At 54.5% G+C, this 13,159-nt stretch overlaps 2 protein-coding genes across 2 annotated transcripts in view; one reads left to right on the forward strand and one right to left on the reverse strand.

Annotated features, from left to right (window-relative positions):
* DTX1 (deltex E3 ubiquitin ligase 1) overlaps positions 1-8,683 on the forward strand; it is a 39,157-nt gene extending 30,474 nt beyond the window's left edge. Inside the window, exons 4-10 of the mRNA XM_027956560.2 lie at positions 4,756-4,817; positions 5,184-5,345; positions 5,581-5,642; positions 6,157-6,315; positions 6,413-6,574; positions 6,662-6,751; positions 7,403-8,683. Of these exons, the coding sequence (XP_027812361.1) occupies positions 4,756-4,817; positions 5,184-5,345; positions 5,581-5,642; positions 6,157-6,315; positions 6,413-6,574; positions 6,662-6,751; positions 7,403-7,627 (922 nt within the window). The 3' untranslated portion in view covers positions 7,628-8,683. The remainder of the gene's footprint in view (positions 1-4,755; positions 4,818-5,183; positions 5,346-5,580; positions 5,643-6,156; positions 6,316-6,412; positions 6,575-6,661; positions 6,752-7,402) is intronic.
* A 959-nt stretch (positions 8,684-9,642) lies between these two features.
* Positions 9,643-13,159, reverse strand: part of RASAL1 (RAS protein activator like 1) — a 32,393-nt gene continuing 28,876 nt past the window's right edge. Inside the window, exons 17-21 of the mRNA XM_027956559.3 lie at positions 12,808-12,945; positions 12,588-12,723; positions 11,747-11,867; positions 10,712-10,788; positions 9,643-10,431 (exon numbers count right to left, since the gene is read on the reverse strand). Coding sequence (XP_027812360.2) covers positions 10,292-10,431; positions 10,712-10,788; positions 11,747-11,867; positions 12,588-12,723; positions 12,808-12,945 — 612 coding nt within the window. The 3' untranslated portion in view covers positions 9,643-10,291. The remainder of the gene's footprint in view (positions 10,432-10,711; positions 10,789-11,746; positions 11,868-12,587; positions 12,724-12,807; positions 12,946-13,159) is intronic.

A 13,159-nucleotide genomic window follows, 5' to 3' on the forward strand; every position in this document is an offset into this window, starting at 1 on the left:
CCTGCCCTGGGGCAGCCAGGCCTGGCTTCTGGTCAGAACAGGTTTCAGGCCTGCAGGGCTCCTCTGACCCTTTGCCATGCGGGGGCATTGGCAGGGCGGGGGGCGGGGGTGGGGCGGGAGAGGGCGGAGCCAAGGACGAAAGCCCGCCCCTCCTTCCCGGAGGCCTGCGGGCAGCGGTCTCCTGTCCAGGGCAGGAGGATGTTCTCACTGACTGACGGGGAGGAAACTGCATCCCACATCAAAAGGGGGCCTGGGTGGTTCCCACGCTCCGGCATCGTGGGAACCTTGCTACCCTGGGTTCTCGCAGGGGCCTGCAGATTGAGAGAGCTGGGGGCCACCTGGGGACTGTCCCTCAGCTTGCTGATGGGTAAATACAAAACAGCCCCACCATCACACCTTACTCACAACCCTCCTCCCAGGAGCAAGACTGATTTTTGTAACCCAGAGCTCTGTGAGTTTTAAAGGGTGCCAGAGATTGGAGGACTGCTAAGATCTAAAATAATCCCTTTCTGGGGTCCCCTCACCCCCCTTTCTAACTCCCTGGCCAAAGGTTCAGCATGACCAGTGTCATGAGCCAGACCAGACTTTGTGCTTCATATAGACCTGAGGTAGCCAACTGTCCCTGCTGGTTGGTAGAGCTCCCTGGAAATCTGTGCTGATGATTCTACTTGGCTCGAGAGAGTGCTGTGATGGATTAGTGATGTCTGCCACAGGTAGGAGTCAAGAAGTGGTGGTCCTCATGCTAAATATTTTTCTTTCCACCCATTTTACAGATAGCCCTGTAAAGAGAGAAGGAAGGATAGTTTTCTTATGAGATACGAGGGAAGGAAGGAAGGAACGAAGGGGATGGGGAAGCCCTGGATATATAGAGGACCTTAACAGTCTGTCTATACTGCAAGTGTTCTAAGGAATTCCCTGGCTGTCCAGTGCTTAGGACTCCACACTTCTGCTTCAAGGGACATATGTTCAATCCCTGGTCAGGGAACTAAGATCTGCATGCCAATAATATTAACAACAATAAAACAATGGAAGTGTTTCAAAGGACAGCAGAAAGAGGAGAAGCCAGATGTGCCTCCATGCTATCTTATAAGAGGATTGGGGGACTTCCGTGTTGGTTCAGCGGTTAAAACTCTGTGCTTCCACTGTGCAGGAGGTGTGGGTTCAATCCCTGGTCAGGGAACTAAGATTCCACATGCTGTGGAGTGTGGCCAAGAACAAGAAAAAAAAGAGGATGGGGGCGGGATGAGATTAGGGTTGTGGTCTCCATTCAGGAATGTCCCGGAGGATTATGACAGATCTCAGGAAGGGGGAGATGGATCCCCCATCCCTTGGGTCCTGGAAGGCTGCAAGGTGGAGAAACTCAAGGCATCCCCACTCTCACCCCTGCAACAGACTATGAGCTTTGCATGCTTTATCCCATTGAACCTTTGCAAGACTCTATTCCCATTACACATGGGGAAACTGAGGCACAGCATCTTTCCCCTGTCACACCTCAGCTACCCAAGCCTGGGGGCCCCATGGTACCTCTCCTCTGTTGCACCTCCCTCAGGAGCTGTGTTCAGTGACTCCAGGTCACCAGAGTGTTTGGAGACCCCGATGTCTGCTCCAGATGCTGCCACCCACCTCAGGAGTGGGTTCTGGGAGGGGTATACTGGCTGACTGGGTGTAAGCCTGTGATGCTGGGCATGCACAAAATGATGGCTGTGTGCTGTGCGTGTGTGTGTTACTGTGTGTGTAAAGTGGGAGCCTCCCAGCCAAGTGTCTGCATGTCAGTGTGGGGGAATGTAGGTCAGAGTATGTGGACCAGTCTGTTCCACCCAGCTTCTCCTGTCCAATTGAATGTGTTTGTGGTGTCTGCACGTGGGTATCTCTCTGGGCGCTGTGTTCCCTGGAGTGCGTGAGTACATATTTCTGTGGTGTTCTCTGTGTAGAAGTGTGTGTCTATGTCTAGACCTGTGTGTGTTCGTGGAGTGTATTCCCTGAGGTGTGTCTGTGGGTATGTGTGCATGGTGTGTATTCCCTGGTGTGTGTGTGTGTGTGTGTGTGCAAGAGTGTGTGGCACATTCCCTGAGTATTCATGTATCTGTGTCTGTATCTCTGTACAGGAAGGGGGCCTCCTGGGTTGTAGCACACTTGTGTGAGCGTGTAGCTGTCATGTGATCCCTGGAGTGTGTGTGTACATGGAGGGGGCGGCATGTTTGCAGGGCTGTGTGCCGGTCTGTGCAGGGTTCATGTGTGCATGAATCTGTGTTCTATTGCCCTTGGCATGTTCCCTACACATGTGCATGCACACATAGCCCATGTTCCGAGGGGTGTGTGTGTGTGTGTGTTTCTGGACCCACTGCAGCAGCACGCAAACCTGCCAGGTGTGCCACTGGCTTAAAGACACCTTCCCCCCAGCTCGCTGGGGCTGACTGCGCCTGCTGGGGCAGGTGTCCAAACAGCACTGACCGGGCTCGGACCTGAGCAGGCATGCCAAGGGGGCTGCAGCAGTGCCCTCCCCAGCTGTCACTGCCCCCTCCCCTTCCTGTACTTCCTCCTGCAACAACTCCAGGCCCTTCAGGCTGCCCCTGGCTTTTTTTTTTTTTTGGCTGTGTCAGGTCTTACTTGCGGCATGGGGAATCTTTGATGCCACATGCGAAATCTCCCTTCTAGTTCCCTGACCAGGGATCAAACCCAGGACTCCTGAATTGAGAACATGGAATCTTAACCACTGGACCACCAGGGAAGTCCCTGGTCCCTGGCTTTCATTACACCCCTCTCCTTATCAAAACTTCCCCATCCGATTTCATGCCCATCCACAGCAAGATACCAGTTCACCCACAAAACTAAACCCTGAAGTCTGGACTCAGGTGGGCACACTGTACAGATCACAGCAGGCCTCCTCCTTCAACCCTCCTGACAGGTATTATCATCCCCATTTTACAGATAAGGAGACTGAGGAGCACAGAGGTTAAGGGACTCTCCCAGGCTTATCACTGCAATGCCTTGGTGGTTTCCTCTCCAAGATGGAGAGAAGTTATACAATGACTTAGTGGGCTGAGGTGCAAGAGAGGTGAAATTAACCAGGATTACACAGTGATGGTGATATGATGGTGCTTGTTGTTCAGTCGGTCAGTCATGTCTGACTCTTTGCGACCCCATGGACTGCAGCATGCTAGGCTTCCCTGACCTTCACCATCTCCCAGAGCTTGCTCAAGCTCATGTCCATGGAGTTGGTGATGCCATCCAACCATCTCGTCCTCTGTTGTCCCCTTATCCTCCTGCCTTCAATCTTTCCCAGCATCAAGGTCTTTTCTAATGAGTCGACTCTTCGCATCAGGTAACCAAAGTATTGGAGCTTCAGCATCAGTCCTTCCAAAGAATATCCAGGATTGATTTCCTTTAGGATTGACTGGTTTGACCTCTTTTCAGTTCAGGCAAGAATACTCAAGTGGGTTGCCATGCCCCCCTCCAGGGGATCTTCCCAACCCAGAGATTGAACCCATTTCTCTTGCATCTCCTGCACTGGCAGGCAGGTTCTTACCACTAGTGCCACCTGGGAAGCCCAATGATGGTAGTGATGATGGTTAAAACTATGAGTCTGTAGTAGGTACTAGGAAATGTGCTCAGCCTTTTACGTGTAGAATTTCACTGACTCTTCACAGCATATGTAAGGGAGGTGCCATGAAAAAAAAAAGTGAAGATGTTAGTTGCTTAGTCGTGTCTGACTCTTTGTGACCCCATAGACTCTAGCCCACCAGGCTCTCCTGCCCATGGAATTCTCAAGGCAAGAGTACTGGAGCGGGTAGCCATTCCTTTCTCCAAGGGATCTTCTTGAAAAGGAGGTGCCATATTATCCCCATTTAACTGATGAGGAAACACATTTATTAGAGATGTGGTGATGTGCCGTGTGTTAAAGTGAAGTCGCTCAGTCATGTCCGACTGTTTGTGACCCCGTGGATTGTAGCCTACCAGGCTTCACTGTCCATGGGATTTTCTAGGCAAGAGTACTGGAATGGGTTGCCATTTCTCTATCCAGATGCTTAATGGTTGAGCTGAAATATGAAAGCAGCTCTGAATGATTCCAAAAGCCAGATCCCTTCAGAAGGAAGAGCAAAGACGGGAGGCAAGCTACATTTTTCTGAGACCTTTTCATGTGAAGAGGGGATAATGCCTTAGTCACCAGAACTGACATCAGTAATACTCCAGAGGGGGAAGACATTCATCATCCAGTGTCTTTGGAAAACCTGGATTAGCCACAGCTAACCTGTTTCCTTATGCAGGACTTATCAGAGCCTTTAATACATTCGCATACAGTGTGAATGTCCTAGTGGGAGACAGTGAAGTGGCTCCTTGGTGATCCCTAAATCCTTCTTTCCCAGAACTTTTATGGGTATCAGCAAACTTTGAGAGAAGTTTGGCTAAATCACGAATAGTTGGGTTTCAGATACAATAGTCAATGAAAAGAAACAGTTGGGAGCCAACTTCTCTCACCTGGGAGGAGGTTAGCTGTGGGAGAAGGTCAGTACTAAGTCTAAGGGTTCATTCCATTATCACGGGGTGGGGCGGGCAGAGGTCCTGGCCACACCTCACCCCATAATATTGACAGAAGGCTGTCAGAGTAGGAATGGAATTCTCTAGGGGTCATTCTAGATGCCTGGGGCAGGCACCAAGAGTCAGATCATGCCCGCGAGCCAGAGACAGAAGGCAAAGCAGGGTCCCGTCCCGTGATCTGGTCTGGGGAGGCTACAGTCTCTTCTCTTCTCCTCTCAGGGTCCCTGCACTCCCAGTGAAGAACTTGAATGGTACAGGGCCAGTCCACCCGGCCCTGGCAGGTGAGGTCCAGTCAAGGACGGAAAAAAAGGACGGGGCCCACAAGGTGGCAGCCCCACCTATCTGCCCATTGACCCCGCCCCTTGGTGGGCGTGGCCCAGAGGGCACATCCCCTACCACTGGGCTATAACTCTGGGGTGGGCGGGGGCCGCAGAAGGCTCTCAGCTGGGCTTCAACTTCGGGTGGGGCTGAGTGGGCACCATCCATGGGACACACCCCATCCACCCATCCGAGGATTCCCGGGTGTGCCAGGTGGGCGGAGTCTGGGGACAGAGACCCCAAGGGTCTTCTCAACGATGGGAAAGCAGAGTGGACAGGGCCTGGATGAGCACCCCGCCCCCTGACCAACTCTGCTCGGCGTCCCGCAGGGATGACTGGGATCCTGCTCTGCGCCGCCGGGCTGCCCGTCTGCCTGACCCGGGCCCCCAAGCCCATCCTGCACCCACCGCCGGTGAGCAAGAGCGACGTCAAGCCCGTGCCTGGCGTGCCCGGGGTGTGCCGCAAGACCAAGAAGAAGCACCTGAAGAAGAGTAGGCCTCCTAAGCTAGACCCTGACCCCTGAACTAACCCTACTAACCCATCTGAGCTCTTCTGGCCCCATCCACCGCCAACTCCGATTACATAAAACCTCAAGCAACCCCTGACATGTGACTCCCACCAGCCTTTACAGCTTCTGACCCCTCTGACCCCTGACCCTGTCTTGAGCCATGCCCTCAGGGCTAGACTCTGGGTACAGTCAAGCCCAGACCAATTCTGTCCTTGCAGGTAAGAACCCTGAAGATGTGGTTCGAAGGTACATGCAGAAGGTGAAGAACCCACCTGATGAGGTGAGCCCCTGGGTGAGGAGGAGGGGCGGAGGGCAGGCAGCCTCCCCTCCAGAGATGGAGACCCCAGCACCCGGCTCCTTGTGAGGTTCTATGTGTTTCAGCCTCTTCTTCCAGTTTGTGGGTTTGCCGTCTCACTGTCTTTACAGCATCTTTTGATAAACACCAATGCTACGTTTAACAGAATCACATTTATCAACCTTTTGATGATCAACAGTTTTTGCATCTTATTTTTACCCATCTTTTTCCACCAAATGTATTTAAGCTTTGTTTTCGATAGTTAAGCCTTGAATATGTCTGGAGGGGGTGTGAGGGAGCCATCTCTTCCTCTGCCATGCACTTGAATTCAGTACCTGGGGGTGTCCCCTCCCTTTGACAGATGGAGGCCAGAGAGGTGACAGTCTGCTGCTCTTGGGGGGGGTTGAGGGTCTGGTCCCTGCTGAGGGGCAGTGCTGACATGGGGGTGTCCTGCCCTCCCCAGTCCTCAGTCTCCTCTCTGTGCTCCCCCCGACCCCAGGACTGCACCATCTGCATGGAGCGGCTGGTCACAGCCTCTGGCTACGAGGGCGTGCTTCGCCACAAGGGTGTGCGACCTGAGCTGGTGGGCCGCCTGGGCCGCTGTGGCCACATGTACCACCTGCTGTGCCTCGTGGCCATGTACTCCAATGGCAACAAGGTGGGCTGGTGGGGGGGCCTGGCGGGGAGCAGCAGGAGGGCTGAGGAGGGGCCCAGACACCTGGGAACCTCACAGCCACACCCCCTCCCCGCCCCAGGATGGCAGCCTGCAGTGCCCCACCTGCAAGGCCATCTATGGGGAGAAGACGGGCACTCAGCCGCCCGGGAAGATGGAGTTTCACCTCATCCCTCACTCGCTGCCTGGTTTCGCTGACACCCAGACCATCCGCATCGTCTACGACATCCCCACAGGCATCCAGGTGAGCCCTCAGCTCCCTGACTTTGAACTCGCCAGCGGTTCCCCACTGCCGTCTGTGGTTCAAGCCCCCTGCTGCCCCTCCCCACAGGGCCCTGAGCACCCCAACCCAGGCAAGAAGTTCACTGCAAGAGGCTTCCCGCGCCACTGCTATCTGCCCAACAACGAGAAGGGCCGGAAGGTGGGTGCCGTGAGGGCAAGGGGGTGTGAGAGCAGGCCGGGGCCCTAGCACTGACCGTAGCCATCTAGCGTGTGTGTCTAGCCCTGCCAGTGGCCTCAAAACCTCATTTCATTTACCAGCCCGCTGAAGTCAAGGTCTTAACACCATTTTAGAGATAAACAAAGCCTCAGAGAGGGCAAGTCATTTGTCTGAGGTCACACAGCGAGGTTACACAGGAGCCTGGATTTGAACCCGAGCAGTCTAGACTCTTCATCGCCACACCGGAAGAGTGTCGGCTTTTACTTTTTGTTTTTCAAAATAAGCCAGAAATTCTGATTTTCACGTGAAACCTTCAGGTTTTTGAATACTGCCAACGAAGGAACGAAGCGGCTATTTAATAGAGTGTGAAGTTCAAGCCAAACACAGCTGAAGGTCATCAGTGTGAGACTCTTTACCCCAAAGAAATAGGCTGATAACATGGAAAGTGGTTTTACTGAGGGAGCTCAGAGTGGGAGTCAGTCTAGGGAAGGAAGTGAGCACACCGGGTGGCCACGGGGAATCCTGCAGGGTAATCTCAGGGTGGGCTGGGAGGGACTCAAGCCACCGGCGGGGCTGCCTGTGACCCTTGCTCGCCCCGCCCCCATTTGCCCCGCCCCTTGCCCCGCCCTCCAGGTGCTGAGGCTGCTCATCACCGCCTGGGAGCGGAGACTCATCTTCACCATCGGGACGTCCAACACCACAGGCGAGTCGGACACCGTGGTGTGGAATGAGATCCACCACAAGACCGAGTTTGGATCCAACCTGACGGGCCATGGCTACCCGGACGCTAGCTACCTAGACAACGTGCTGGCGGAGCTCACAGCCCAGGGTGTGTCTGAGGCTGTGGCCAAGGCCTGAGACCCGAGGCTGCCCACCTTCCCTCCTGCTTTGCCCCTGGTCCGGCACATGCCTCCCTCCGCCGCCGGGTGTATCCTGGCGGCCCAGGTTCAGGGCTGGAGAGGAGCCTGCAGGAGGAGCCAGGAGCGTTCCGGGGATTTGGCTGGTAGCAGTTGGGATGATGGGAGGATGGCAGGCCAGCTGGCTTCGACCCTAGCTCCCCTGAGCGGGTCGCAAGCGTGTACCGGAAACCATAGCAACCTCCCTGCTAAAAAGACAGAGCCCCACCCCCTCACACAAACACACGTGTCCTGTTGAACACATGCACGCACACCCACGTGCCTCTACTTTCCCCCAGACTGGGGGGGAAGAGACAGAAAGACCCCTGTGATACCCCATGTGGATTCCCATCTGTGTGTCTATCGCATCTGTACAGGCTTGTCTGCAAGCAGGGGACTCAGGGCTAGCACCTGGGGGCCCAGTAGGGCTCCAGGAGAAAAGGGGGCACTTGGGAACCTCAGTCTCCTCCCATCTCTGCCACCCACTGATGGCCCACGGGGTGGAAGCCCCCAGATTATTCAGCAGTTTTGCAAAAGGGCAGGCCAAGGAGACGGACTAGGAGAATCTTGTTTTGTGCTTATGTCTCTTCATCCTTCTGGGACCCTGACCTCCTCCCCTCCCATCCCCAAGCCTTATGTCGGTCCCTGATAAAGGCACTGTTTTCCTTTCTTCCCCACCCCATTCTCTCCACCAAATCACTCCAAACATCAAGATCCAAAGGCTGGAGCTTCTGGCTTCAGGAGCGAGACGAGGAGGCCTGGCTTAGGCCAGCAGGTTTAAAAAGCAGACCAGACAGCAAAGAGTCCATTTCCCTTTCCTCAGGAGTGGGCAGTGGGGTGGCTGATAGTCTCGGCCAACCAGGGGCCTGTTGCCCAGGCAACTCACCAGCTCCGCCTCTGTTGATTGGCTGCCATGGTGGAAGTCAGCCAAGATTTAAAGGGACGCCAGCGATTGCTCTTTTGAAAATCTACCAGTCCCACTGTGGGTGGAGAAATAAATGGTCTTTCTCCTCCTCAACTGGGTCTTTTCCTGTCAAGAAGGGGCGTGGGTGGCTCTGTTTCTGGGGGACTTCAGTCCATCCCAGAGGGGAGCTTGCAACAAGATGGTGATTCAAGACCACTGTCCCTGTCAGGCTCGGGCAGCTGGAGATGGAGGGTCCCCACGCTTCTCTTGTCCTGGGGGTGTGATGGTGGCAGAGGGAGACCCTCCCAATCCTAGTCCCCAAGAGGGTACAAGTTGAAGTTCTGTTCTCAAGCACAGGTGCAAGGCAATGCACGCAGCTCCCCGGTTCAATGAATAGAAATGAGGAACTCAGGCTGGGAACCTCCAGGAAACAATGGGGGAGCTGGGAGACGCCGTGATGGCTTGCTGGAACCTCAGAATCCCAGTCTCTGCCCTCAGGGAGGAGGACCAGGTTCTGTCTAGGGAGAGACAAGGACCTGTCCCAGGATCTGCAGCAAGTCTCCTATCAACCCCTCACATCCCAGGAGGCTGGGAGGCGGTAGTGAATGCTGCAGCTCCAGGCGACCCCTGCTGGGCACCTTTGGGATAGCACCGCATCTTTCCTGGTCCTTAAGGTTTCTGTCCTACCCTCTAGATACACAAAACGGGAAATGAATATTTGGAGACCCTTCCAATCCTGCCAGTTGGGTGTTCCCCAACATTTTAACTTATGTGATTCATTATCAAACAAAAGCTCACCTCAATATAAAATCGCCCAGCCCCGTGATCCTCAAATCTCACGTGCAATCCGCATCAGCTGTGGAACTTGCTGAAAACCCTGATGCCTGCCCTCATGCTCCTCAGATTCTGATTCAGTTGATCCAGGAAGCTGCATTTCCAGTAGACACTCTGAGGATAGGGTATCCAGTAGATACTCTGAGGATGGTCCACAGATACCCTGTGGACCACAACTGAGAAATCCCTCCCTGTTTCCTACGCTATCGCCATGGAACCCATTTTGAAAATCACACATATCAACTCACTCACTCATTTTATACAGGATAAACTGAGGCTCAGAGAGGGGAAAAGAGCCTGGCCTGAGGTCTCTCAGGCTTCAAGGGTCTGAGTCAGGCACTGGGCTCTCGGCCTCAGTTATTACTGAGGGCTCTGGATTGTAGAAGTTTGTGGTTAGGATTCTCGGCCGAGGACAGGGTTCAGGAGGATCAATGAGGTTACAGGGATTGGCAGACATGAAAATAGGAAGGGTTGAGCCCATTTAAGTGCCTGTCTTGGGCCACAAGGCCACAAGGGCATCAGGGATTCAGGTACAGCTGTATCTAGCAGCTCAGGGCCAGGCTGCCCTTGCCAGTGTGGGTAGAGGCCAGTCCAGTGAAGCAGAGACCTCAAGCTGAGCCAAGTAAGTTGGATTCCATATTCCATCCACTCTAGTCTGCCTCAACCCAGAGGGTGAGATTCATTCAGTGCAAGGCTGGTCCCCAGCCAAAGGACTTCCATGCCTGGGTTTTGGGCTTAGGACACATGGGACTAGGATATCTCTAGGAGCCTGCAAGTCACAACATCAGTGAGGTACAGGGCAGCCACGAGGGGATTCCTGGGCCAGGGGATGTTGAGAAGGGCCCACTGGCTCCTTCCTCCTCCTTCCAGGCTGACTCTGGCATCTCCTTAGGGCCTCAGGGGGCCCGAAACCACCTTCCCCTGCTCCTGCTGCTGGAACTCCTCGTGGGCTTGATCCAGGTCTGTGAGCACCTCCAGCAGGCGGGCAGCTGCCTCCCTCTGCCGAGCCAGGGCATCAGTACAGGCCCCTGGGAGAGAGAAGAGGATGCTGTAGGGTTTCAGCCAGGCCACGGCAGGCTTCTCTAATTCAGATTCAGTGGCTTCCTCAGACTCTGGATGTGCCTAGAGCCCCAAGAATCCTAAAATGTGCCAGAGCCGGGCACATGCAGCTCCCCGACCTGCTGGTGGACTGCAAACAGGAGAGTGGGGGTGAGGGGGAAGGGGCTCGGAGACTGGAGTGGGAGGTTCTTGGCAAGTTGTGGGAGGTACCAGAGAAGAGAAAGAAAAGGGATTTCCTTATCCCCTTACCTTCCATGGCACTGGAGCCCTGCTCTGTGGCTGCCTCCAGAGTTGTATCCATGCTGGAATCCTCGAGGAATTTCATCCTGAAAGTTAAGAGGGAGAAAACCAGGCTGGCCCCTGAGTCCCAATCCTGCTCTCGAACCCAGAGATTCTGCTGGTTGAAGGAGACATTACAGGTTCCCACTAAATCATCACCATTGCCATCATCATCACAGCAAACATAGAGTGTCTGATGCTATTCCAAGCCCTTTCCATGTATAAACTCATTTAATTAGCACAAAACACAGGTGGATACTTACTAGTAGCTCCATTCCACAGATGACCGCTGAGACAGAGAGAGCTAAAGCAACTTGCCTAAGGTTGCACAGCATACTAATAATTGTTACCCTTTATTATTAGAAAGGGTATTATATTTCATTTTTTTTATTATATAGAAAGCTAACTATGTGTCCAGGCACCTCCAAAGTGCTTTACCTGTATGAGTTCATTCGGCCCTCAGGACAACCCCATGAAGTAAGGACTGTTGGTACCCTAATTTTCCAGACTGAGAAAACTGAGGTACAGAGAAGGTAAGCAACTCGCCCAGGTTTCATACAGCCAGTCCAGGATCTGAACCCAGGCAGGCCAGCTTCAGGACTCACACTGTAAGCTGGAACAAATCTCCATCACTGAGTTACAGTGATCCTGAGATCAACCAAGACAGAGTGGGAACACACCCACACCTGACGCCTGTGTCTCAGGAGTCCTGGGTATCAAAGGATCTCAAGATCCATGGGACTTCCCTGGCAGCCCAGTGGTTAAGACTCTGAGCTTCCAATGTCCAGGGCAAGGGTTCAATCCCTGGTGGGGGAACTAAGACCCTACCTGCCATGTGGCATGGCCAAAGTGAGGAAAAAAAAAAAAAAAAAAAGGTCCCAAGATCTAGTTCCGTATCAGCCCACCTGAGGATAGCAACAGTCCTCCCCTAGAGCCTGTCCCCACCCAGAAGCTCATCAGAGGCACATGGGAAGAATGAACCGGTGATTATGGGGTGGGACCCACCTGAGCCGATCCCGCCCCAGAAGCAGCTGCCGATACACCATCTGGGTCTCAGCATCAGGATCCAGGGGGTCACTCCAGTCCCCCAGGGTGACGGCTGAGTGCGTGCGGCTGCAACCGGAAGCTGGGGGCGACACAGCGGCATCATCTGTAGCTTCACATTCCCCTTCCAGAGCCTCCATGGCCAAGCCCTGCCCCTTAGACTTCTAAAACCACTCTTCAAACCTACTGCTTCCTTCCAACCGCACTGCTCCGCCTTCACCCGACAGAGCAATAGCCTCCCTTCTCTCCGTGCCCCTCCCACACTCTAGGCTCAGCCACACAGACCTTTCTCGATCCTTCAGCCTGTCTTTGCTCTGCCTGAAACTCTCTTTCTTCCTCTGTCTCTTTCTCCAACTTCACTACTTAACTCTTACTCTTCTCACAGGTCACACTTGAGCCACACCTCCAGGAAGCCCTTCTTGCTGTCCTACCGTGGGGCTGGGCCAGAGGGGTTCTCTGGCATCTCAAAAGCCTCATCTTGGCATTTGTAACACTGTATGACAATTGTCTGGTTATTCATTTATTTTCCTGAGAACAAGCCTGGCATTTGGTAGGCACTTGGAAAAAAGTATGTGTGTGCCAGGCAGTGTTCTAATCGCTTTGCATATATCAACTTATTTAATCCTCACAGCAGCCCTACAAAGTGGACATTATTATCCGGCCCATTTTACACTTGAGGAGACTAAGGCAGAGAGAGGTTAAGTAACTTGCTCAAGGTTGCAGGGCCAGCCCAGGCGGAGGTGGGACACCCTGTGATTGACAGGTGTGGAGGGCGGAGCCTGAGTCCGCCCTGCCCCCTCACCTGAGCGCTCGGCCTGGAGGCAGCAGGTCCAGTGCCCGCTGCGGAAGGCACCGGGGTGGCAGGAGGCCAGCTTGTCCGGGTTGGGGGCGCTGGCCTTGCGCAGGGCCGACAGCCATTGGTTGAGCTCGTTCACGTTCTGCGGGGAGGTGGAGGGGCGGTCAGAGATGGGTTGGGACCCCAGAGACGCCCCCTGCTCCTCCCCCTGCTGGCGGCGCCTCACCTTGCACTGGAGGTAGGTGGTGTGCGGCGCCCCCGCGCCGTCCTGCGTCACCACCTGCATCACGTAGGGCAGCTGGAAGGCGCTCTCGTCAACGCGCTCCACAGCTCGGATGTGCGACACGGGGATGGAGGAGCGCATCTGGGAGAGAGGACTCTCACTGCAGGGCGGGCTAGGGCCAGGGGCCAGGGAGACCGGGCCTGGGGACAGCTTTCCTGTGGGTGTGTGCACCTGGCGATGTGTTCCGGCATGGGGACAGTCAGCCTTGTGCATCTGAGCTATGTGTGTGTCCACTTGGCGGCCCTGTGAGTCCCGCAATCACTCTCCCAGTGATAACTTCTCTGGGCATCAGTTT

This window comes from Ovis aries, chromosome 17, assembly GCF_016772045.2.
Source record: "Ovis aries strain OAR_USU_Benz2616 breed Rambouillet chromosome 17, ARS-UI_Ramb_v3.0, whole genome shotgun sequence".
Taxonomy (NCBI): Eukaryota; Metazoa; Chordata; class Mammalia; order Artiodactyla; family Bovidae; genus Ovis; species Ovis aries.